General features: G+C 40.6%; 1 protein-coding gene across 4 annotated transcripts in view; it reads left to right on the top strand.

Annotated features, from left to right (window-relative positions):
- COL22A1 (collagen type XXII alpha 1 chain) overlaps nucleotides 1-27,052 on the top strand; it is a 233,084-nt gene that overhangs the window by 12,266 nt on the left and 193,766 nt on the right. For 3 of the 4 annotated variants that reach the window (XM_082043903.1, XM_082043901.1, XM_082043902.1), the window contains 2 exons: nucleotides 13,342-13,500; nucleotides 18,658-19,224. In XM_082043903.1, the coding sequence (XP_081900029.1) occupies nucleotides 13,410-13,500; nucleotides 18,658-19,224 (658 nt within the window). In that variant the 5' untranslated portion in view covers nucleotides 13,342-13,409. The remainder of the gene's footprint in view (nucleotides 1-13,341; nucleotides 13,501-18,657; nucleotides 19,225-27,052) is intronic. The other variant, XM_082043904.1, reaches the window with a different exon arrangement.

Genomic DNA, 27,052 nt, shown 5'->3' on the forward strand with positions numbered 1-27,052 from the left:
ACTGTATGGTGCCAATCATACAGAGAAGACCATGCCATGGAAAGGTGTAATTTATATAAGATGAGCTGAGTATAGTGGCTCTCCATGGCTTTCATGTCCCAAGTAGTGTTGAAGTTTTGCTGCTTTACAGCACTTGCTAGTAAGTAAGTGTAGAAAGACCAGAATTCTGATAAAGCAAATATTTCTCCAGATCTAACAATTTAGGGTTCTTAAAGATTAATTATTTTCACATCCCCTTCATAGTGTTTACTTCAGTTATTGCTTCAAATGTAATTCTCCTCGGATGTCCGATTTGCCTGAGAGATGTAAGTGTTTCTGCCGGCATGGCATTTCACTGGAAATGAAAGCCACAGTTCAGCAGCTTAGATTTAAGCCTGCTGAATTTTGGAGGGAAAATTCCTTCCCCGAATTTGGGGGTCACCCCAGCAACCCACATGCCATGCATGCCAAGTGGGAGCGGGAGGGTGGAAGTTGAATGGAGAGCAGGGTTGCATCAAAAGGCCTGAAAGTTGGATGTTTAGATAATGGCTGAAAAATGTACTTTCTTAAGTAGCTTTAAAAAATCTTTCCTAGTAAAAATACAGTGAATTCGGTTGCTATAGCTACTAGCAGGGTTTTGTGGAGAACTTCTTCAGATACTGTTTAGTTGTGCACAAATGCATAGTTTTCCTTAGCCTGACGATTCAGCATCATATTCTGTTTGGATTCTCTCCTAAAGCATTTAAGCTGCCACTGGTAAGCAACAGAAGTGTTTAGAGTCTTTGGAGAGAGTAGAAAAAGGCACGGTGCTATGTTGATATTGAGATTTGTTTTTTCTCTTCACTGCACAAGTGAAGTAATTTATTTTTTGTCTATCTGCTTGAGGTTCTTTTTAGGTTAAGGAATAGCTAATAGCATTGTGGGGTTTCATGTTTTTTTACCTTTGTGGTGAAAAAATTCAGATTCTTTAATTATTAACCACCAACCTAGCAACTCGTCCTGGGCCCCAGAAGCCAGGGAAAGGTTTCACATGAAAACATGATGAGATATAAGGACACTGCAAACAGAAAATGAATGCATTCATTCTAGAGATCAAGTACATGAGGCGATAGTAACTGAGGACTTGAACAACTTTCTAGTTCTGGTGTGGGAATATTCTGTCTCCTAAATCAAGACTGATGGCTCTCTAGAGCAGGAAAAGTACTACAACTTTTGTATAGGATATAGATGAGATACTGATATTATTAAGAATTATTTTAGACTTAAGCCAGGAGGTCAGACTATACATAATCATCCTTTTAATCTGTAATAATCTATAAATAAGAGCTGTTCCTTGAATACATCAAGATGAATATGAAAAATGTTCATTAAATCTTCTGTGTATCCACAGAAAATTAGCGTTATGACACTTGTTTTTATCTAACACAGAATAGGCTGTCAGTCTTGTTGACACAGAGGAAAAACAGTAAAATAAACGCAATCTTTTTTGTTGTTGTTGTTGTTGGCAGCAGGTAGATTAAAACAGTTACTCTTCAGAACATAACTGTGTATGAAATATTTGCTTATCTGCATATGGGGTAAATTCATGTGCATCTCTGCCCATCATAAAGGTGTATTAATACTTTGGCATTTTCCTTGACATCAAAAGGAAAGCAAAACAAAACACCTGCTTGCTGCTCAGTGGGACAGGATACCTAGGGACAAAAAAGGTGTAGAAAAGGCCAAGGTACTCATTGTCTTCTTGTAACCTTTATTTTATTGGTGAGAACTGTCTTCAGGCCTCCAGGTCCCTGATCCCCCTTGCAGATACAGTGAGAGCAAAACGTCACTCACTGGCATTTAAGAGAGTTGAACGTCAGGACTGACTTCATCTTATGAAGTTTACGGATACAGAAAACTAAGAGTGAAGTTTAAGTCTTTAGATAATGCAGGATTCCATGAATGCCCCATAATTTTAGAATCACAGAATCATAGATCATAGTTCCCCTATCCATTTTGATTCAGCCAGAAACTGAACTAAATCCTGAGTAGGGTGTTTTTAAACTCTCCTTGTGGAAACTGGTGTAAAAGTCAAAAAACCAGACTGCTTTTCCAAGCTCCATTTTGGTCTCTTAACTCAAGCCTGCTTTTCTAAGAATTTCATCATTCAGGAAAGGGTATCTGTTTAGAAATCTGTATGTGCTTCTTCTGTTCCCCATTAGACAGAAACTTTATACTCAAGTCTTTTCACTTGCTGCCTCTGAACTTGCTAAAGTTTCCTATTATTACCATTACCATCTGTTAGTTGTTTCTGGTTTTGTCTGACTTTCTTATGTTACCTTGACCAGATATACATCTGTTAAAATATCCGTATTTGTTGAAATATCAATATCTAAATCTTAGCTATTTGTCTAGGCTCCCTTTATTGCATCTGGGGAAAAGAAGCGCTTCTTGTGTACAGCTCATTTATTTTGCTCATCCTCCTTACAAAGAGATAAAATCAATCTGGCTATGGATATTTATTTATTTATTTATTTATTTATTTATTTACTTATTTATTTCCTCCGTGAAGTGGAAATGAGACCCATCCCAAGGAGCTCAAGTATAAAACCACATAAAATGTTAGTGAGACACATACAATCTAAACTTAAGTGAGATAAATCCCAGTCAAAGCTCTGAAATGTCTTAGGAAATAGCCTAGTATAAGAGACTACCTTAAATTAATCTTTGAAGTCCAGAAAGGCACAGATATAATTTGTTTTAAATTCTAGCACTGCTGTCTAAGTGGGTATCTCTTTTCCATTTCTGCAGTTTTTCCATGTCCTTTCTCCTCCACCAAAGTTTCAAATTTTGCATTCGCAATTATTTTCCTGGTGATTACTGTATGTCCTGCCATCTGATCCTGCCTATCTCATTTTTCAGTTCTCTCTCTATTTTCAAGGGCATACTGCTTTCCTGGTATCATCACACAAACTTTGGCCATCTACCCGAACAGAGCACATGGACCGAGATATAGTATCATAGAAGATCTATACCCAAAGATCAGTATCCTGTCCCCAGTATAACATCTCAGTCTGCGAGGTTGTCACCAGTTTTGGTAGTAACGGGTACTTTGAAAATTTTTGAGTCTTTATCCATTTGAAAATATCTTCCCTCCAACTATCAACTTCTGGTTTGTTATCCTTTCTATGGGAGTTACAGGGTTTTTTTTCCTGTTTCATTTACAGCTTCCAGACCCTTATTTACTGTACTTCTTTTAACTGTCTTCTTCACCAGTTGCCTGTTTTTCTTCTTACTCATGGCCGTGGAATCAGCAATGCCAATAAAAGGGTTGGGACATAACTTTGCTGCAGGTCTCCCACTGACAGGATCATGGCAAGATCATTGAAGGATTCATAGGCAGTGATTTTCTGTCTGTTGCACTCAGAAATTGAGAGGAATAAATCTTAGAATCATAGATTCGTAGAACGTCCTGAGTTGGAAGGGACCCACAGGGATCACCGAGTCCAACTCCTGTCCCTGCACAGGACAACCCCACAGTTCACACCGTGTGTCTGAGGACATTGTCCAGTCTCTTTTTGAAAACTGTCAGGTTGGGGCTGTGACACCTCCCTGGGGAGCCTGTTCAGTGTCCAGCACCTTCTGGGTGAAGAACCTTTTCCTAATGTCCAACCTGACCCTCCCCTGGCACATCTTCCCGCCATTCCCTTGCATCCTATCATTGGTCACCAGAGAGACAAGATTGAATCAAGTGTGTTTCATCTCAGTCTCAGACTGTGATCACTAGATAAACTCTGCTTCTGGTTGACTCTTGTGTGATCTATGTTGATGGTGGCCACAGTGTTGGGCAGAGATGGCTGAGATGTCAGGGAAATATTATCCAATTTGCCTTCACTCAGAGCTAGTGCTGCATTAAGGCTGTGCTTCTTATTTCTCTTATTTTCCTTAACTGAAAGGATTCTATGGTGATGACAATGAAGACCTCTGTGGTCAGAGAAGGTGAGTCCTCCTCTCTCCTCCCAGCCCTTGCTCCTTTCGTGGAAGAGAGAAGCATTTGAAGTTAGAGCCAAAAATAATATTTGAGGCATTCACTGCCAAGATTTTCAGTCTCGAATCCTCCATACAACTTCTTCGCTCTTCAGACACCTAAACTGACCAAGGTGTCTAACCTTAGAGTTCTGTTGTTGAGTCTTCCTAGAATTACCTCTGCCTTAAACAATTTGGATTATGCAATTATGAGAAGTAAAAACAGCAATCCTACATGGTTTCCAGTCCTGCTTTGTGTTTCAGTTTACTTCCCAAAATGCTTTGCTGCCATGCTGAAATGTCAACTAACCAAAAATTGCTTTTTACCCTGGGGCCCTGCTGCAACGAGGAGTCAAAAAACAGCCTTTTTCTAGAATATCTGATGGAAAGAGCTGCCTACAAGCTGCCTATATCTCTTCAGCTGTTCTTTTTGTTTCTAGTGTTTTAAAAATGAAGTAGCAATGCCTGTTTTAAGTAGACAAGAACATAGAGATACGCAGCTTTGGTGGATTTCGGGTAGTAGATACTGTACAGGGAACAACGTCTCCTGCAAGTGCTGAGTAAAGAGGGAAAGCTTCAGAAAGTGACAAGGTTGAGGATGTAACACTGCTACCTGCACCTCCCCGAGTAACAGCAGGTGGCTCTTGTTTTCATGGCCTTTGTTCACACGTCTTTCAGTTTTGCTGGTGTACTGGTACCCACAGTAGAGTTCTGAGTTTCATTACGAAGGTCAAGACCACGGAAATTAGATCACAGAAAGGCTTTGCAATACTAAATCACTTAAAAAATATAATATTTTTTTCTGAAAAAAGTTTCGTGAAATTGGATGGCCATCAACTTGTTGGAACACATGGAGGAGAAATTCACACACACAGTGCAAATAGGAGACATTTATATTCCTGTATTTAGGAAATTTTCTTTCGTCTATACAGTTGGGGAAGTGGTGGGTGAGTGTGTGGTACATTTCCAATTAGCTTAGCCCTGTTAATAACCCGGAGAGTGACAGACAATTGATCTGAGCTAATTTCTGGAGCTTGTAGGGATTCTGTAAATCCTTATCCATGCCATTGTCATAAGGCATAGGGCAAGAAATCCAAAGCAGTTCTTCCTTGCATTGGTCCCAGTAGGAGTTTTGGGAAATGCATTCACCACGCTCCACTTTTTTAGAAAGTATGTTGTCTATTTTCCAAACAGATTTAGGCTGTTACCCCATCTCAATTCCTTGTTCCATCGCTGCTGGGTGACTATATAAAGCCCTGACATATGGGTCTTTTTACTGACATAATCCTCTACTGTACTAAAAAAGAAAATATTAGGTTTCATTCCAAGAGCTGGAAGAACTTCCATGAGGATATAAAAAGCAGGAAATGGGCTCTGTAAGAGTAGAGCACTCTCATATTGAATAGCCTCAAGGGACTCAGTGTTAAAGGCTTCTTCCTCATAGTGAATTTGGGTTGGAACAGCTCTGCGTTTGCCTGGGAGGAAATGGGATTTGTGGGACTTTCCCCATACGGGTCATAGGGCTTAGGCCAGAGGACTGGTGTTCTGTGACCGTGTAATAAACCAACGTGCTCCACATGTGCAACTGTAAGGACAGTCTGAGCATGTAGTACTGGGGACAAACCTCAGGATTTTGCACTTTACAGCAAACTATTTCTACAGTTTGAACAGTTTGCTTCCTCTGCTGACATAATTTTGATCTTTGTCTTGCTTACATCACTCCTCATTAATCTGGATATCCTGCAGCCAGCCATGCCTGTTAATTTAAATTTATTAATTGGATTCCTCTTCCCATGAAGGCCAGTGTATAATGTTATTACTTACCCTAAATAACCAGTACATGTAGGTGATGGGCTTTCCCGTTCCTCTAGATGTGGATGCTGCAAATCCTGATTCAGTGACAACATGAGAGGCAGTTCAGAGTTGTGTTAAGTTTAAAAGAAACAGGCAAGGGAGTATGGACAAAGTTTTACAACTTAGCCAGGATGCAATGGAGTCACTGATGGAAAGAGTAAGTTGTGCTGCTATTACTGAGTCATTTAGTTTGGAGTGTGTTTTCCCCCCTAGTAAGTCCATCACCATTCATAAATTATTATGTATCTAGTAATTTAATTGTATTAATATCTTCAGGATTCAAATACATTTAAGCCCCACTGGATGAGCCACTGCAGAGGCATAGCATGTACTAATGTGCTGTGTAAATGTCTTGCAATCTACGTGACTCAGATTATATATTTGGGGATATTTGGGGGGTGGGAGATGATGTCTCCTAAATAAGATTATGACAAGTTAACTGGCATCTGAGTCTCCTTTTCTGTTCCTAATTCCTCCGTCTTTTCTAAAGAGGTTCAGCCTACTCCTTTCCAAATGAAAGTAAATAAAAATTAAAGGTGGAAAATTGATCCTAACAAAATGCAGCACTGAGATGTTACTTTACTATAAAGAAAAGCGCATTTAAAGTATTGAGCTGATGTTTTAGTTCCAAGTTCAAGATATTCTTCCTGTTTCTGCCAGCTAGTAAAAAATACATGGGGAAAGAACAGGTGCTTGCACCTGGTTCTTTGGCTAACCCTGCTTTCCAGGCATTGCTTTGTCAAATCAGATAGGCAAAACTTCCCCTTATCTGTTCTCCTAATCCCTTGGACCCCACATACACTCTGAGTCACTTCCCTCAAGTCTTTACCTTGGTAATTATTTCAGTCGGGTTAACTAAGATGATTGTGGAATAGTGTTTTATACAGAGCCAGCTTTTGAGGTTCAGGATTTCTTTTGAAATTCCAATTCCTTATTAGCTGAAGTGAGGCAGGGTTACCACCTGCCTGGTTGATAAGCACATGTGTTCGTATGATGCAGTATGTATTTTCCTTACAGACTGGTTGATAATGCCAAAGCCAAAAAACTGCTGGGGTTAACTTTATCAAAAATGGCTTGGGAAGGTGTTATTTTTTTCCACACTAGCAAGGGATGGAGCTTCTTTCTAGCTCCAAGTAACTTATGTTGGGACACCAAGAGACAGTTGGGTTCTGTGACATGTCCTTAAGACTTAGTTTACCCATTTGGCCATATCTAAAATGTTTGGAGCATCCCTTTGTGGCATCTGCCCTGGGCACAGCAACTGGGGCACTGAACAGAGCACACCTGTACCTTGTCCCATCAGGGAGCTGGGATGCAGGAGCAGCACACAACTGGTCCCACTGTGTGAGTGCAACATACTTATAGGAGACATAACAAAATTAATTTGGGAATGGTGGTGTGGATTTGGTAGTACACTAACCACAGACTGCAGGATTTGGGAGATTCTGTCATACAGACTTTTTATTGCAGGTTAGTTTTGGTTTCTCTAAGCCAGTCAAGCTGAAAGATTTCTGATTCTGACATGCAAGAGTACAATTTAAATGTGGAGTTACTTCCTCTGGAAGTTATAGTCGGGTGTATTGCATCAAGGCTTTAGCCTGCAGACACTGCATGGCTGAAGCAGGCAAAAATACATTGCAAAGTCCTCGTCTAGTACTTAGGATATTTTAGAATGGCAGCAATTTGGCAGGCAACCAGTAAGAGTTTGTTTCAAAGTGTCTGTGGTAGATGCATTTACAAAGGGGTCAATTTGAGGGATGCGTGATCCAAGCATAGGTTGAAGAATCAGGAGTGGCTGAATTCTAATTCTGACCTTCTCTCAGGTTCTCTTGTTCATGTGGGTGCAACATGACAGAGGTTAAAAGTATGTTTCTAAGGCTGCAAAGTGGAGCACGCAGAAATTAGGAAACGCCCATGCTGAGTTAATCCAGTCCCACTTTGAGTATGCTTTATGGCCGTCTAACACTCTGGATTATGCTCCTTTCCCTTTGATTCCTGTCTCATTCTGTCTCCTGGACAGATAACTGTCACTTAGGAAACAGCTATTTATTATTTTTCCCCTCCTAATTGTTCAGTATGGACTTCATTTTTTTGCACAGTCAAGCTTATTTCCAAAAGCAGTGGTATTAATCATTCATGGACCCTGGTAGTTCCAGCACCAACTACTTCAGGGCAGTAATAGAATTCAGCTAAAACAAACCAATAAATGGGTTTGGATTCTCTGCTGATTTTTCCCACCACACCATTTCATCTCCTACAAAGCTGACAGATTGCTTTGGCTAGCATTCATGCTAACCGATCTCTCTGAATTTGATCTATTTTTTTAGGGATTGGGGTAGAAGTTGCTCTTGAGATATGATATTGCAAAAGAAGACAAGAAATGTCTCAGCCCCTGCAGCCTCGCTGGCACTTAAAGCAGATGTCAGAGAGCTGCTCACTAGCAAGGTGTCCCCATACAACATACCGTGGGGCTGCTGACAGTCTCGTCCTTAATTTCAGCAGACTTTGGATCAGTTTTAGTCATACAAAGTACCTCAGGAACAACTCCGGTGGTAGCAGAGGATTTTCTGCTCTATTATTTGCATGGGTTTTGAAATAATGCCCTCTGAAATCAATGGCCCTCTATTCATTAATTACAGTTGGCTTTGGATCAGACCTAGGAAGATGCATATCTTCCAGAAATGGCATTGAATGGTTTCTGTAAAAAGCATCTAACAAAGATATACGACTGCATGGGCTGATCGGGGGGAAGAGCGCCCCATCTCTCTTTTGTATAGTTGGCTTCCTGCTCATATCAGCAATAATTTAGATAATTAAATTGCTTAGTTCAGTAGTTGGAAGAGGCATGATCAACAAGCTGACTCTACTAAGCTGTCAGATGTACTAGTGTTCTGGGGTTTTTTGTTTGTTTTTCTTTTTGTGTGTGTGTGTGTGTTTCAAAAGCTGTATAATTGGACACTCTCTTTTCAACCCAGGCTAGCCCCTTCTGCAGAGAACCATACCAAAGACATTTAAAATCACATTATGAACGCCAGCATAGTTGGAACATTTATAAGATGTACGGTGATGTTCAGTGGCAGCAGGTGAACAGATGAAATTAAGCACAATATTCATATCAGTCCCCCTTGGCATTAACAGCAGGATAAAGAGTTCAGTGGTATAATTTAATAAAATGTAAGTAAAAGCTCAGAGATGTTAATGAGCAGACTGAAGTCTATAACTGGACATGCTTTTTACATTCAGCCTTGAATCATTGTCTACCATCTCTGTAGGGTCTTTGAACTTTTACTTGCATGAGGTAGAAACAGTTTTATTAGATCATGCTGCTGAAATGCTCATTTTACTATTGAGTCCAGTTTTTGTTTGATTTGTTTTATAAATATATTTTTTTGGCTGAATAATAAATATAATTTTGTGACTCTGAAGAATGAAAGAGATCACAGAAAGCACCTTGTTTTGTTTTGTTTTGTTTTTTTTCCATTTTTAACTCTAATGTCTAACTCACATGGGTTTTGGTGTTGGTGACATCTCTGAAACCAGACAGAAGAGCAGTCTCTGGAGAGGCTGAGATAGGGAGTATCCAGTCTTTGTGCTTAAATTGCTTGTCCTAGAAATGCCATGGAGTTTTCTTCTCTGCCACATTCTTTGTATCTGCCCCTTCTTTTCCCTTCATTTTCCAAAGATGCTATTTCTAAGCAAACAGTTTTGCTTCTCTTCTTTCACACAAGTTTGTCCTCCTTGTCCTCTGAATTACGATGGTGTGACAGCATTGTCTGAGAAGCAGGACTGGAACAAAGTCCCTGTATGTCCCTTCACCATCAGGCTCTGGCAGGACAAAGAGAAAGTGGGATAGAAAATACCACAATCTTATTAGCGGTGGACAGGGGCTTCATTTTCCAAATAAACTGATGTCAGGATGTTCTTTGACGTTGGTTCAGTTAGGAATAAACCCCGTGACAAAATGCAGCCCAGCTATGTTGTTCAGTTCTGGATATGTATGTGATTCTTTGGATGGCAGAGCCTGAGCTCTGTTCCCAGCCTCAAGGGATAAAGATGACAAAGTAGCATCCCTTAAAATGCAGGAGTGCAAGGGAAGCCCAACAGTGAGCAAAATATTGAAATACTTTTGAGATGAGAACACTCAATTCTTCGTCAGGTCTATTTTTTTAAATACTGCTTTTTATGAGATTTTCCCAAAGAGTGTTTGCTTACTGTTCAGAAGTAAAGAGGCCTTACCATGGATACTCACTGACCTAAAACTCTATACCAACCCCCCTGAAAAAGCAATACCAAAGATGAAGGTTATATAGAGCTTCTATCTATCTTTTGCATATTGTTTGTTCAGCTGTGAGGCGGTATGAATAGCTTAGTACTATGCCTATATTTTACATGTAGAGAGCTCACTTCAGCATTTACGAGCACGCTTTTCAGCCTGGATGCCATTCTCACATCATGTTTGCATGTAGCCAGAATTATTCACCTCTTTTTTTCCCATTAACCTATAAAAAACAGAGCCTCAGACACGAAGTCCACAATTTGGTTACAAACTCAGACATGATGGGATTTGTCAGTTCTTTTTGCGACATCACTTAATACATCTAAATGTGTCATGAAGGAATCTCAAAGTGATGTTTGTGAGGTTAAAAGGAAAAAGGAGGCATTTTTAAAGGATGTACTTTGACTTAGGATACTTTGAGGAAAATTATTCCCACATGATAGGCTGAACTAAAAATAAAAGTAATAAAAATAATCCATGTTGGTCATTTGGAAATAGGTCCACTAAACATAATTCCTTAGTCTTGGATCACTCTGAAGCCTAAATTGTCCCACTTTTGGCTCCTTTTTGACCCTTTCTCGTGGAAGGGGAAATAAATGTCGATCTGTAACATCAAACTGGGCTCCATCTCACAATGAGGGATTGAGGTGGGAAGGAAACCAGTGTGGAAAACCCATCAATAAAAACGCTTTATCTCCAACCTTTTTTCTAATACTCTGGAAGACTTCCTTGTCACGATGTGAGTGCTGTTGATGTGAATGGGGCAATTTTCTCTCACTGAAATATCCATATATAAGGTACTTGCAAGTTAAGAGACTTGGTTCAATTCTTTATGCTATAAATGGCCATAAATGAATAAAAGTATGTATTTTGGCCTGAACGTAAGAATAATATTGAACCACAAATGTGTAGTAGAGCCACCACAGGTTATGATTATAGATTTTAAGCAGATGTTCTGATTTGGGTTTTGGGTTTTTTTCTGCTATTTTTAACCTAAATGACTGCTCTGAGACTCCTTTCAGCATTTATAATTCAGCAATGAGCTCTTGAAGTGTTTTGGCAAAGACTGGAGAAGAATGACGCCTTAGAGACACAGCTCTCAGGCCTCCTCTATTGGGGCAGAAGTCACACGTGTATGTATGACGTGATATGGACTTTTAGAAATATAGGAGCCTGTATTTTGTCCTGGGAATAAGGTTTTGCAGCACGTGTATGTGTGACTTCAAGTGATCCAGGTCCATCCCGTCGCTGTTCTGCTGACTGACACTGGCTGGTGTTCTCCTCCTTTTATCCCAGCCTCATGCAGGGCAGCAGCTGGCAAAGACTGTTTTTAATAATGTATTTATAAAACTTAGCAGCCGTGCAAGTCCAGACACAAAGGACATTTTGGGCTCCCAACACTGGAAGTGCAGAACATTGACTGCATGGCAGATCTGGTTTCCCATCTCTTGCTGCTGCCACTAACCTGCTCGCCCATCACCAGTGCCAGAAAACAATGTTTCCTAAAAAATACATGGGAAGAAATACCTTGGGCTGAAGGCTTCCATAGCTATTTTAAGGAATGCTTGTCCTGATCCCTCTGCAGGCGACTGTCTGATCGGTATTTCAGTAATGTACTTATTTAAAAGGAAATTCTGACTACTGTAGGGCATGGTGATATTTTCATGCCCTTTTTACCTTGCAACCTTTTCCATCTTGCTCAAACCTGAGCACCTCACTATCTCACAGGGACACCGTCTGGTTGAGGTGCAAACTACAACACATGCTTGTGCCCTTTGGATTTAGGGATGGCACTTGAATAAGCCCGCTTTTTTATTTTATTTATTTATTTAATTAATTAATTTTAAATTCTTTCTTGCATTTATGTTCCACTCCTGGCAGACATTTACAACTTTTATTTGCAGAGTGCAGGGTTTGTTGGTTTATTAGGTATATTGCTTTCTCCTTGCCTGCATATGATACAAACTTTTGAAAATATAGGAGCCTGTGTTTTGTCCTGGGAGTAAGTATGTACAGCTAAGTCTCAACAGCTACAGCTACGTTTCTTATTTATTAAACCAGAATGGTGTGCACTTTATTTCTGAGATACATGGTAGACATAGGCTCAACATTTGACTGATCGATAGTGGTTTTAACAAATGCTGATACCACCATTCTTTTTGTCTGTGATTCCCACAGAATCCTATTGCTTTGAAAATAAATATCCAGAATGCATAATGAACCCTGCAGCAATGATCAACATACAGTGTCCTTTTCACGCTTCTTTTACCCAGCTACCAGCAGCAACAAGCTGATGTGTATGTTAAAAGACAGAGGAAACAGAAATTCCCTAAGAAAATGAACAAGGAAGTCTGTGCATTGAAGAGGAAGAGAAGGATTCTGGAGCTGGGAGAAAGCTTTCTAGAATGGTTCCTTAAGCAGTAAAGAGCTGCAGAGTGGAAACTCTTTTCCTCTGTGTGTGTGCATGTAGAATGTAGAACTGGAATGACTTTATGGTCTGTCTAATAAAACAGTAATAATTAAATAATACTATTTTTTCTTTTTTCTTTTTTTTTTTTTTTAAATGAGATGATCTTATAACCAAACTTTTAATAGCCTGACCACTTTGTCTTGTCACAACACCAGATGGCTTTTTAGTCAAGGTAAACTCAAACTGATGACCTTAAAGAAGAAGATCATCCATTAAATTAACAGTCGAAGGATGTGTTTTGAACTTGCTGAGTTTACTTCTATAGAGAAGGACTGATAGCAACAAATACATGTATGAAAACAGACGTGTCTTTAGCGCTTGTCATTTCTGAGGCTCAGGAACTGGAACTGGCAATGGGTGAAGAGGCAACTGGTTGTGTGCGATTTTCAGCAGCCAGTATCTCGGCTCTGCGTTGTCTATCTCCTAACGACGACTGCGTGGGAGGGCCAGGTCAGGAATGGTTTCCACTCCAATGCGTTGATTGTGTGACTGGCAGTGAGCTCAATTAAAGTATAATAATCTGGTAATCTCTCTCCTTTTTCCATTCAGGCTGCTGCACGCTGAATAGAGCCAGTGAAAGACTATAGGTTTTGAAAAGTAGGTGAACTCGCTCCTCTTTGTCTGGGCAGTTTGTGTCTAGTCAAGTAAAATGACAGGCAGGAGAGACAACTCCCCAAAGCTTTGCTTCTGTGACTTGCATCATTACTTCTGTCTGTGTTTCAATGCGATAACACTTGCTCTTTATTTTCCTTTCTAGGCTGCGGATTGGATTTCCAGCGAGCTTCTGACCACGAAGGAAAGACAAGCTGATGCGGGAAAGGAGATATGTCCATTACAAGAAGCTGCTGCGTGCCCCATCTCCTGGTTCTCCTCACATTTGTGTTCAGCGTGGCGAGAGTTGAGGCACAAAGAGCAGGTACGCGGTGTTCGGCTTACTGCCTCCTGCTAAGTGGCTGCTGGGGCTTTTATGTGGCTGAGGAGCTGTCATTGCTAGGAGGAAAATAATAATTAAAAACCAACCAAACAAGCAAGACATTTACTGCTGAAAAGATACAAAATAGAATTTAGGGATGGAGATAGCTCAGGGATCAAGATTATGATTTGACTGGGGTCTCTGGTTCTGCTGTGTGTTAGAAAGTTTAGCTCAGGTACCCAAAGCAAGGGGAGGAGCACACAGTTTACTCTGGATATGCTTCATCTACCCTGCCCTGGCATGGACATCACTTCTTCTGTTGCCTTCAGTGGGTTTCGGATTAGACATGATGAATTTTCCTTTTATCTGGGACTTTCCTAGTGAGATAAACAGTGCCAGGGCACTGTTTATACCCTCTCTTGGGTCATACTCTTTAGCTGCTAGCATGGTCCCTGGCATGGAACAGCCTGACCAGGGAAGTGGTTGAGTTACCAACTCTGAAGGTGTTTAAAAGACGTGTAGATGAGGTTCTTTGGGACATGGTTTAGTGCCATTGAGTTAATGGTTGGACTTGATGACCTTGAGAGCCTCTTCCAACCAAAATGATTCTATGGCTCTGATTCTGTGGCTTTTGGCCCATGCTGATGAGCACGCTCCCCGAAACGTCACTGAGTGCATTAGGGGATGGTGAAGCTGAGAGACTCTTCCTATAGTCAGTCTTGACAAGGACACGTTGTTTTTTGGGAGGTAGCAGGAAGGGTTTAGTTGTCTGGCTGTGAATGCTGCTATACCTTAGGGACAGAACATGCTTGTAGTTTATTGGTATAAAAGTGCAAAGGTACTTTGAGATGGATGCTTTCTGTCTCTTTTTCTAGGAAAGATGCTGTTCTGTTGCCTTGTGTATTTTATAAGAAAGAAAAGGATTTTTTAGATCTTCTCTCAGTCTAAGGCTTTATAGTTTTGTTATGTGATCTATATAAGGCTGTTTTGGGTGAAATTTAACAGGAATAAGTACTTAGTAACAAAACAAAGTGAAAACTCATCTTTTTGGCTGTCTATAGATCAGTCACAGAAAGGAAATGGTGGTACCATTCATACGTTTATTCTGTGCTTACTTTAAATAATTTTGGACTTATGGCTTGTTTGTCAACTATTTTTATTAACAGTATTGCAAAACAGTTGACTCAGTGTCTCACTGGATGAATACAGCTCCTGGAATTATGCTTCCTTCCAGAGAGTATTCATGTAATTACAAAACTGGAAGTTCACTTTCTATGAATTATCTCCCATATTCCCTCGACTTGAACTGTTTCTGCCAGTAAACAATATTATTATAGCATTCTTGGAAAGCAATCAATTTTGTCAGCAGTGGACATTACTGTGCTGAAAATGCAAATTAATATTTACTAAAAGCTTTTCTGCAGCACTTCATCTCACTGCTATCAGTTCTGTAAGCAAAGAATCACTGACTCTAAGAAAATGATCCTGAAAGACCATCTTTTTCTTCCCTGCAATACTGCCTGAAATAGGTATCACTTTTTAAACCTTAAACCTCTCTTGTTTTAAGGCTCATTGCCCTTAAACACCAACAGGATTCATTTTATCTGTTCTGTTTGGTTTTGAATTGCAGTCGTCTCACCTGCTGAGAGTCATTAAAATAAGCAATAGCAAGGTCTCTAGCTTGTGGGTTTTATACTTAAACATTTATATTCTCTGGTTAGTCTCAATTAGTATTCTTTTAGACAGAATAGATTAGTACAATAATGAATTGGGAGGGGCAGAGTCGAGATTTCTTGCTTACACTTTTTTGTTATATATTATATCCTCTACATTCTGCAAAAATCCAGCAGAACTACGCTTGGCAGTCTAGCCAATATACACAGATGTAATGTAACTTACATCCCATAATATAAAAATATATATTCAGTCATCTCCATACTCTGATTACCTTTGAGAGAGCTTTTCCAGCCAAAGTTTTCTTGCACTGTGGCTAGGGACAAGCATTCCCTGTCTTGCAAAACGCCATCACAGAACATGATCCCACATGGAAAGGTTGTTTCCAACAAGATCCCATGTGGATGGGTTGCTCCTGCTGTGATCCCAGCCCCATGTGCATAGATTGTTCCCATAGATACTGAAGGAACAGCAGCACATGGGATGTACCCTGCTGTGGAAGATAACAGCAACAGGACATGCTCATGTTTCATCATCTCCTGCAACACACCAGGTCTGTATTCAATCACTCTCACAGCCACCATGACATACCATGAACACTGACCTCAGCATTATAATGCCTTCCTACGATGCTTTTACCCTTATCTGGAGGCAAATCCTCTTCATGTGGCTGAGCTACCCACACTCTCCAGTGCAGTGGGCTGTTCTGGGATTCCTGTCCTCTTGAGAGCAAGTGCACAGCCTCAGGATGATCAAAAGCACCAGAGCTAAGTAATGAATTGTAAGGTCAAATTTGGTTGTGGGAGAAGACTTTATGACTTTCATATAGGCTTGAATGCTGGAACCCAGTGAGGTAATACAGCAACGTCATCGTTCTGCCCATCTTCGGGTACTATGTACTCAGTGCTTGTGAGGCCACACCTCGAGTACTGTGTTCAGTTTTGGGCCCTTCACTGTACAAAAGATATTTGAAGTGCTGGAACGAGTTCAGAGGAGGGCGACAAGGTCAGTGAAGGGTCTGGAGCACAGGTGTGATGGGAGCAGCTGAAGGACCTGAGGCTGTTTTCCTGGAGAAAAGGAGGCTGAGGGGAGACCTTCTCACTCTCTACAACTACCTGAAAGGAGGTTGTAGCATGGAGGGGGCTGATCTTCTGAATAGCAAGTGATAGGACAAGAGGAAATGGCCTGAAGTTGCACCAGGGAAGGTTCAGATTGGGTATTAGGAAACATTTCTTCACAGAAAGGGTTGTCAGGCATTGGAACAGACTGCCCAGGGAAGTGATGGAGTCACCATCCCTGGAGGTGTTTAAAAGGCATTTAGACAACGTTCTTAGGGATATGGTTTAGTGGTAGAGTTAGGTTATGGGTGGACTTGATGATCTTGAGAGTGTCTTCCAACCAAAATGATTCTATGATTCATTTTTCTGTTCACTGTCAAAGAAGTGCTTGACTGGATGAACTGTGTATGTACCTCCATACTCCTTGGTCTGTTCTAGGGGAAAAAAAATCCTAGTCCTCAGCTAACACCCACATTGGATGTATTTACACCAGTGCTTTAGCCCTGGTCAGGAGTGTAGCAAGGACAGACTACTTCCTAAAGGACAGGGAGCCAGGAGCTGGGGGTGTCCCTGTGCTGGAAGGAGAGGCTCTCAGCAGCCACAGCCTGTCCCACCACTTCCAGACAGGGAACGGGGCAAGCTAGGGGATGGCAGACAGGCTCAATGGACAATCCAGATTCCCAGACGAGCTCACAGAGATGAAACAGGTCCAAGATGAAGCCAGAAACATGAATCAGCAAATCAAGGTGTGGATCAGGACTAAAGACAGTAGCTGGGGTCGGGCATTCTCCAGGGAAGTCCACAGAGATGAGGCAGCTCTGAGGTATAAGTCACTGGTGGACATTTAGTTGCTGGGATCAGGCTGGAACTAATCTGATTTGAAAACACACAAACTGTGCAGTGGAATGTATCTTTTTCGTGTGTGGAGAACTAAACTGTCCTCAGTGGCATACTTTGGAGTTGTGCATTCTCACAAGTACTCTCAGAATTTCAGACCAAAAGAGGAAGGTTGGTCATTCCAAGACAGTGCTCAGAGGAGGCTACTAACATCGTTGTGGTAAAAAAAGTTGGGGGAATGAGGGTTCTGCAGTGAAATGGGAGTCAACAGAGCAGATTTACTCACAGTGGATTTGGTTAGATGTGGGATACCAGCTCAGATGGTGGTAAAGCATCAGGGTTTAAAGGCAATTGTTAATAGTTTAGGGGACAGACATAACACCTCCAGTTCAGTGAGACAGTTACTCTGAGAGAAATAAAGTGGCACAGGCACTGGTACGGACCAGCTCTTTGTCTTGTATCGTATGTGTTTTGTTCTCCACATGGTTGGTCAAATTAGCATTTTACCATTGGTTCAAACAAGCGGTTGTACTTTGTGGGATGATGTGAGACAAGAACTTCTGGAGAAACAATGGTTGGTGGCTGAGACCATAGACAAACTGTGTAGAGCAGCTTTCAATCTTGAAACTCATAATTTGTTAGGGACTGTGGTCTATAATAGAGAATTAAATAAACATCTGTATATATATAAATTTTGCCTGACTTGGGCATTGTGTTGATAAATCTTTGGCATCTGTGGGACATTTATGAAGCTACTGCCTCTTGTCTTGCATATATTCAGAAAGAGCTAGAAAGCATCTCCTGGGAGATCTACGTTCTTGGCAACCAGCTGACATATATATGACAAATCTGGCTTCATAGGGCAAGCAAGCTGCAATTAAAATACATTTACCTTTTGGATTACACAGACCTCAGATTACAAATATCATGATGAGAGCCAAAAGGTTGTTTGTGGGGCTGAGATTTTCCCTTACAAAGCAACTGCCCTTTGTTTCCAAGAAAGCCATCCCAGTATTCAGTGAGTCATCACATTCAATAGTCAGTGGCAGAGAGCCTCAAAATCAAAATAATCTTGTTATAAACTTGCTTCACCAAGATATCATGCTGAACAAAATAACTGCTTTTAGTTAAGCATAAATAAATCATAATGTTAATGCAAGAGGGAACATGAAAGCTTTACTACTCACCATCGGAATTGGCATAGGCAAGGTCAGGGCAGGTCTCTTGATCCTCTAAGGTCATTTTAGAGATTGCCTGAGCAAAAGCGCTGCAATGAAGTTTGAGAAAAATAGCTTCATATGCATGCAGATGGTGTAGGTGAAAGATTGAGAAGAGGTTGTTAGTACTGCAGGAAGAGAAGGGGTTTGCATTTCAAAGCAAAGTGTGTGCTGATGTCCCATAGTTGTCCTGGAACAGATGAGGTGAATGGCAAGGAAGAAAGGCTGAGAATCTTCACTTTCTCTGCAGGACAGGGAGAGGGTTTGCTGCCTCCTCCAAATTGCTCCCTAGGGAACCATGCCTAGAGAATATTCGGTGTGTCTGGTACTGTTCTTTCATCTTCCCTTAGCTATATTTTCTGGTACACTTGCAGGTTGCAAGAATGTTCACTATGACCTTGTCTTCATCTTGGATGCCTCCTCCAGTGTCGGGAAAGAAGATTTTGAGAAAGTTCGACAGTGGGTGTCTAATTTGGTGGAAACTTTTGAGATCGGCCCAGACAAAACCCGTGTAGGTGTGGTGCGGTACAGTGATCGTCCAACCACAGAGTTTGACCTGGGAAAGTACAAAACTCGTGAGGAAATCAAAGAGGCTGCACGAAAAATTAAGTATTATGGGGGTAATACGAACACTGGAGATGCTCTCAGGTATATCAACACTTACAGTTTTTCCAAAGAAGCTGGTGGGAGGCTTAGTGATCGGACTGTTAAAAAAGTGGCTATCCTTCTGACTGATGGAAGAAGCCAGGATTATGTCTTGGATCCAGCCACTGCAGCCCATCAGGCTGGGATTAGGATCTTTGCTGTGGGTGTTGGCGAAGCCTTGAAAGAGGAACTCGATGAGATTGCTTCAGAACCAAAGTCTGCTCATGTGTTTCATGTCTCTGATTACAACGCCATTGACAAAATTCGGGGGAAGCTAAGAAGGCGTCTCTGTGAAAGTAAGTAGAGCTCCAAGTCCTTCTACACAGTTACAATAGGTTCAATTACCATGTACATATGAAAAGCTGTGATTGCTTTCTCTAATGGTTATGATCCTATGCTGATAATTCTTTATTTTAGTGTCTTACACTCCGTTCCATTCTGTAAGAAGTCATTTTACTACGTGGAGCATGATGAAGTGCTTGCTTCTGGGTTCTTCTGTTCATGTCAGCACTCAATATAGGTCAACTTCTAGTGGTCAACTAGGGACCAAAACGCAAATTCCCTTTTGGTTCTGATATAGTCCAGTTACTTTATAATATTTTTGACTACTGAATATGAAACGTGGCATCTTAGTTATACACAGAATTTGGTTCATTTTTTTAATAGGAACTGAGGTTTTCCCTGTTATTTTCTGTCATTATACTGTGAAAAGAGTGTTCTAGATGCTGCTATGAATGATCCTTTAAGAAGCAGAAGGGTACTTGTAGTGTTCTACCTTTCAGCATCCCAACTCTACTGACAGCTGGCATTCACTGGTGCTCTGGCTATCAATCACATGAACCTTGGTGATAATTTGAGTGGCTTTTAATGGAGATTGGTGTGTGAAACTCACACTGAATAAATGAACTTTGGTTGTCAGGTGAAAAGAACTGCAATGGCTTTATAGCTATTATCTCCCAATACTTTAAAGGAAATGGCAATCACACAGCCTTTTCTCTTTCCACCACTGATCTTGGTGATGACATAAACGTTACCTGGTTTTGCTGCTTTTCTCTGTGTGTGTTGGGATAACTGTGAGTTCTTTGGGTTAAAATCATGAGACACCACTCTGGTTTCTAGGTCTAAACTTGAGAAACAACAGATGTCTCCGTTTGTGATGCTATAACACATTGCAGTGTTACACTGACCAGCTCTGCAGGCCAGAAACTTGTGTTCAAGTAGAATAGAATAGAATAGAATAGAATAGAATAGAATAGAATAGAATAGAATAGAATAGAATAGAATAGAACAGAATAGAGAATAATTTCAGTTGGAAGGGGCCCACAACAAACATCTAGTCCAACTGCCTGACCAATTCGGGGCTGACTAAAAGTTAAAGCATGTTATTAATAACATTGTCCAAGTGCTTCTTAAACACATCCTTCATTCTGAGAATGACACCAGTCACTCTTCATGGTGCAATAGTGGGTTTGGCTCTAAAAGGGTAAGTGAAGGGGAAAGGTTTAATTTTATTAGATACAGGGAACTTTTAAGGGGAAAACAGGCTGCCACAGTTATTGGTTACATTGTAAGGAAAAAGGGAATCAGATCGTTATCAATGAACATTAATAAGGAAGGGAGCAGAGAGGAGGGAATTAGCTGAACAAACACCAAGTAGACGATGTGCACATATCAAGGATCACCCAGGCAGTGATGTAAAGGACATTAACAGTGACAAGGGTGAGTATTCAGGTACATGCGACATAGTGAATGCAAGTGGATTTGGAGAAGTGGATACAGGGTAGAAAGAGGGGTTATCAAATAAATCAGCAAACACAGGTGCAATGGACTGATTTTCACAGAAACAGAAGTTATAGTAGATAGGTTTGCCATATCTATTTCTGGGTGGTGTTATTCTGATCCAGGAACTCTGATGAGATGCCGTAACATCCCTAGATCCTTCATTCCAGACGTGATGGGGGACACCTTCTTCTCAGTGTCTGGCCTAAGTCCTTCTCAGTGCAATAGGTGCCTGGTTTTGTCCTGCTTTCATTGGATATCAAGAAGAGTTAATGCTCTTCCTCTGTACATCAGTCTTTTCTGCTTGGAAGGCCATTATGTATCTCCCTAAGTCTTTTATTTCTAGATTTTAAGCAAGGAAAATGCCCTTTGTCAATCTTCTCATATTTATTAATTTAATTTGTTAGTTTGCATGCAAAATATTTCAAATGGGCATAATGTTCAGATCATATATAAACAAAGAAGAAACTCTCAGTGTCACTGAAGCCAGCCACTGAAGCAGAGGCAACAGCATCACCATCAGCAGAACTATTAATGTAGAGATCAGGTAACTTTATTTTTTATCTGAATACATGAGGTAGAACTGTTTTGGGGAGCGAGAGAGGACTGGTGGAAAACAAGACCAAGTGTTTTCTTGTGTGTGTGTTCCACTTTTAAATTTCATATTAACACAGTAGGAACAGGAAAGGAGTTCACTGTAAGGGCTATGCCTTGCACAAATTAAGAAGGTAGAACTTCTAATAGCTGTTGTAATTAGCTTTCTGTGGTTTTAATGATGGCATTGCATAAAACAGGAACGTACAAACTACTGGGTGGGTGGAGGACGTGAAAGGGGCACATACCAGGCTGCTGTTTAGTTTGTGCACATTCTGAGATACAAGCATATATTGCCACAGACAAGTTAGGGTTTTAAGAGACATAATCCTTTGTGAGCTCCTGAGAGACACATGAACCAAAGAGCAGAAATGGCAGAGAGAAAGATTTTCGTGGTACTGACCAGTGCGTGATGAGTCTTCCAGTCCTTATACTGCTGTACTACCAAAAAGTGAACAGTCATGCAGTGTTGCAAATACCAGATTTCATGCCAACAGCTGTTCAGTATCACTTGCCTCAGGTCTCACTGGACGTCTGTCCTAGACTCAGTCATTCCATCTTGCTATATTTGACTGATTTTATCACTAAGAACATGTCATTAAGTGCATTAATAGCATTTTAGCTCTCATTTCATCTTGTGGAAGTAAGCATAGCAGAATCAAAAGATAACATGTCTGCTCAGTGGGATATTGTGGCAGTGGGAGATATTTTTGCCAAACATCTCCGTTACATTCTTGACTATAGTTAGCAGGCAAAAATGAGGGATGCTTTCACAGGAAAGCTGGAGAGATACATTCTGTTAAAAATTCCGGAGATGCTACATGCTTCTTAAATAGGGTTTCTGCTTATATGCTATAGAGATAACAACAGGCAGCTGTGACATATTTAAAAATATACTAGCATCTGCTTATGGTAGGTAAATAGGAGGAATGTGTTTGTCAAAGAGAGCTAATTGCTTTGATTTCAACACAGATTTACTTTAAAGCTGGATTTGGTAAGTTAATGCATGTACAAAGTTGTCAGTCTGGCTTGAAACTGGTAGCCCTGATTTTTAACACTATCATGTGACATTTAAGCCTCAATGAGGGGAGATGTTTTAATGATCTAAAACACCTGTACCTGCTCAGAGGTAATTGTTTCTTAAAAAAACTGATTGCAGTGCCTTGAATGCTGTAATATTTGAGTTTATCCTGTTGCCGGTAAGCCAGACAGGTGATAAGATAGTTTTAAAAGCTGAGCAAAAACATTCTCCAGAAGCATTCTGGCTATTTTCTGGTTCCATAAAGCAGAAGTGTGTGACTTGGCACCCTTGGAGTACATGGCATGAATGTGAGATTACTAAGACTCTGCTCTACTGCAAAAGCCAGATTTCACAGCTTGAAAATAAATTTGGCTTTAGAGGTACAGTCTCTGGTAAGATATATATATATACTTTTTATTTTTTTTTTTTTTCCTACAGCTAGTAATAGGAGAAACACAAGCAGATGTTTTCTAAGGAAGTACTATAGATGAATTGTGCTTGGCATTGGTCTGTGTCCAGTAAGTGACTTTCATGTATAATGTAGCCCTTTCTACAAGCAGTTTTTAGTTGTCTGTCAGCTTGATGAGCTCCTTGCCATGGTGAGTTCCTCTACAAATATGTGGAAGACCAAGCGACTATGTTATCTTATGAATTTCAAATGCTTTGCAAACACAAGGAAATCAATCTGAAATGTTTCAATGATTGGTTGGTACCAATGGTTTGTCGTTGATTTTAGCTGATATAGTGAGGTCTGTGATAAAATACCAAAAGCAGTCACATATTCTGATGATTCATAACATTTATTTTTCTATTCATACATGTCTTTGTTGAGTTTTGGTTGTGTATGCAGTGCATAAAAAAGTCTTATGCAACCACTGTTCTGTTTCTGATGCAAAGGACTTCCAGCCTTCCAAGCAACACCTTGAACACCATTCAAAATAGTAATCTAAAAGCTTTAAATACATCTTTTTTTTTTTTTTTTTTTTTTTTTTAAGTCAGCTTTGCTCAGGTTCATGGTATGTCCACAGAAGAACAGCAACGTGTTTCTTCTTGGCATTCAATGTTAAAAGTCTCATGCACAGAGATCATGACAAAGGGTTGGCATATGAGCTGCTGAATCTTGACTGACAGCTCCTAAGAGACTTAACAATATAGTCAAATCTCCCATGAGTACTGAAATATCTGAACACATCAGCACCTAACAGTATCTGCTTAACTGTTGACTTCCAGTTTATACTTCTCATTGAGCTCTGAGATTTTACTCTAAAAGCATTTATTTCTAGATATCTTTGTATTAGACCTAATGGAATAGGAAAGGAGGCACAACTCAAGCTGACAGGAGTGAGAATGCTAAAGTATTTAATGAACTCAATTATGGTAGTAGTTTTAATTATTTTAGTTTGTTGAGAAGAATTTGTAGTCATGGGAATTTGTAAATTGGTTTTACTTTCATATTTGGAATCTCACTTTATTTGGGTTCTTCAAAAGTTCATCTCAGCAGTAGTTCCAGGTCTTGCTCGGTCTTATTACGAGAGCTCTTTCTTGTTCATTGTTAAAATGGCTTGTAGAGACATCTTACAAATTCCTGTAATCTGGAAGAACTTGGTACATGCCAGAAATGCATCTATACATTTACTTGGAAAAAACTGTGGCACCCATCTCCATGTTGAACGCAGAGAAGATTGAGGTGTTTTGGAGAAATAAGTCATGTCTAACAGACTAGGTAAAGTCTGATTAGCACAATATATTACATGAAGATAATCTAGCTAACTCTTGTGCTTTTAACCCATGTATACACCACACCTGCCACAGGCAGTGTTCTTAGTGGGATATACCACATTTGGCTGCTTAATAGTATGTCCAGGCTAAGTGCAGCTACTAACATGCATGATTGTGATTCTCACTTGAAAACCTAGTCGCTTCCAGATGGTTTGGGAAGTCTGCTAAAAGCTCAGCAGATAACTGCTGCTGTTTTAAACATTGCAACTAGGCAGTGACCCAGCTTCTGCCACCTCTGATATCTCCTGTTGCTTCTTGATGGTCTTCTCCCCCAGCTGCAGTGGTGTCTTTCTAAAGCTCTGTAACATCTCCAACTTGTAGCAATCTCTCATGTCACAGATGACAGCATTGCACGTCCTTTCATCACCACATTTGCTGGCTAACTGCCGTTTCTTGTGAAGGCATGAAAGGCCTGTGACAGAATTTACAACTGATTTATCTTTGGTTGAAAGAGAAGGAAAAAAAGAACCACTTTTCATGGATGATATGCCGGGAGGACATAAAATATTTGATGGGTTTAGTGGTGATGACATTATACAACCTTCTTCTGCCAGTGGGTGGGTTGAAGGACAGCCCGGTATTTTGGATTACGGCTCTAGGAAGCACAGCAAAGAAATTCTTTTTCTCTTACAGCATTTTTTTGTTTTCAAATCAAACTCCTAAAACTCTCAGATCTGATTTTCTTCTTGGCCTAATCATCACCAGCTTGGAGCATGGAAGTTCCAGAGCTGGTGTCTGGCAGGCAGAAATCCTTGATCTCAGGGAGGGAGCAGTAGCTGCTGCTCGCTCCTCAGTTCCTCCACAGATCATGCTGAACTGACTGTTTACCCAGATCATGACTACAGTTTTGTTCTGCCATTGTGAAATCTCCGTATCATTTAAAGAAATTCCTGTTTTCCTTGGGACTCTGGAATGAATAGGTTTATTCTGAGATTAGCAACAGTGCTGTTTTATGACCAGTTAAAACCAGCACTGCTGCTAAAATAGAAAGTCATAGTATTCCTAACTTCCCTCTCCCATCTGCCAGCACAGGCGTTTATGTGTCCCCACCACGAACTACAGCAGGGAGCCAATGAATGATCTTATTTATTTCCCAGATTAGTTTTTACTCAGATTTAGTTCACCGTGCAGCCACACGGACATTTGCCGTCCCAGGGGAGGAACCGGCACAAGGTGAGAACAAATAACAAGGGGCATGAGGAAGACCTGGACAGCATCCTTTAATCTAATTCTGGTTCATCTCAGCTTGATGAACATTAGCCAAGGACTTCAGAAAATTGAGGAAAATCTGCCATGTGCACCCACTGTGAATGTGAGCCTGTGCTCTCCTCTCCTCTGGTTTAAGTGTGCATAAAATGGATTTCTAGGCAGGTTCTTCCCATTCAAACTCCAATTCTAGGCTTCAGCACAGCTTGCTTGCCTTGAATAAACAGCATGCTCAACAAAAATATCCCACTGCAGACAGATCTCTTCATGATTCTGTACCATTTCCTTAAATAGGCTTTTCAGAATGCATAATTATTGCTGCTTCACAACTGACTTCTGGTTGCCCAGGGGGGTAATTGCAATGACAGAGCTCTCCCTTCTTGGAAACACACTGTGTCTGGTTGGGAGCATCTTGCCAGGGTTGCTGGTAGGTGGGATGAACAAGCTGACCACCACCTTCATTTAGATGCAGACTGTCTGTCCGTCCCTACGGGCAGCACTTTGATATTTCTGTGATCCTTCAAGCAGGTACCTTCTCTCCTCTCAAAATGGATGTTAGCTCAGTTACAGTTTTGGAAAATGATTTATCAATTTATTTTTCTTCCCTTGTACCTTGGAAAAAGCAATGACTTAGGCATTGCCTTCAGGTGAGGAAGACAATTCAACATTGCAGCAGCTGTGGCCCAATTTTTGCTGAGGCAGCAAAGGTACAAATCCAACAGTCATCCAGACAACAACATTTTAGAAGTCAGTCTGTGACAGAAAATGGTGTTCCTTCTACTCTTTTTTACAGTTGAGAAAAGGAGGCTGTTCCAAACCTGCAGCTTCATTCAGATCGCTTAGAATCTTAATAAGGGGCTTTGAAGGCAGGTGTATAATTAAATGAGACCAATTAAACCTCGACTTTCTTATCCCTGGTTTCTTTCTTCAACAGTGATGTACAAATAGTAGCATCATAAACCACAGACAATCACTTTTCATAAAGCAATACATCTCTGGGCTAACAATTTCTTCTCTGAAATCACAGAATCTAGCTGAATGATAACATCTTCCTAGCGTGTAATAGTTTTTCTTGCATTTCAGACAAGAAATCTGTGTGAACAACGTTTGATGTACAGTAAAACTAATTGTAAAGGCAGAGAGAAGATTAGACTCATGATAAATAAAAGTAACTCCCAGAAATTCAAAAGAAATATTGAGACAATCAGGAAAAATACGGGTCTCAGTGGCAGGAGAAATTATGTCTTATGAAAAAGTAATGTGCCGTTTAGCAAACAAAAAGAGGAAAAATATGATGGCTATGGGAGACATTTCTAAATAGTGTAGGAATTGAACAGAAGTACAGAAATAGGAACAGGCAAGAAACTGGAACATATCGTCATGTGCTGAAAGTTATTGGTAGCTTGTTTTTCAACAACACCTGCAGCCCTCATTGATTTTGCAGGAGCTGTGGGTGCTCACCACTTTCAAAATTAGGCTGTGGAGCCCAATACTTATCCAGCTGCAGTCAGAAGGAGGTTTTCTGCCTGCTCCCATGGAGTCCAAATGACGGGATAAAAGAGAGGGCTCATCCTTGGGGCAGCACCGTCTATCTCGGTGTTTGCTTTCTGATGGAATTATAAGGAATGTTCAAGTAGAAAGAACAACCTCTGAGGCTGGGTAGATGCTCAGCAGGAGGCTGGAGCAAGGCACACAAAAACCTCTAAGTATCACACAGTATCACAGTATGTTTGGGATTGGAAGGG

This window comes from Streptopelia decaocto (assembly GCF_964273445.1).
Source record: "Streptopelia decaocto genome assembly, chromosome: 2".
Lineage (NCBI taxonomy): Eukaryota > Metazoa > Chordata > Aves > Columbiformes > Columbidae > Streptopelia > Streptopelia decaocto.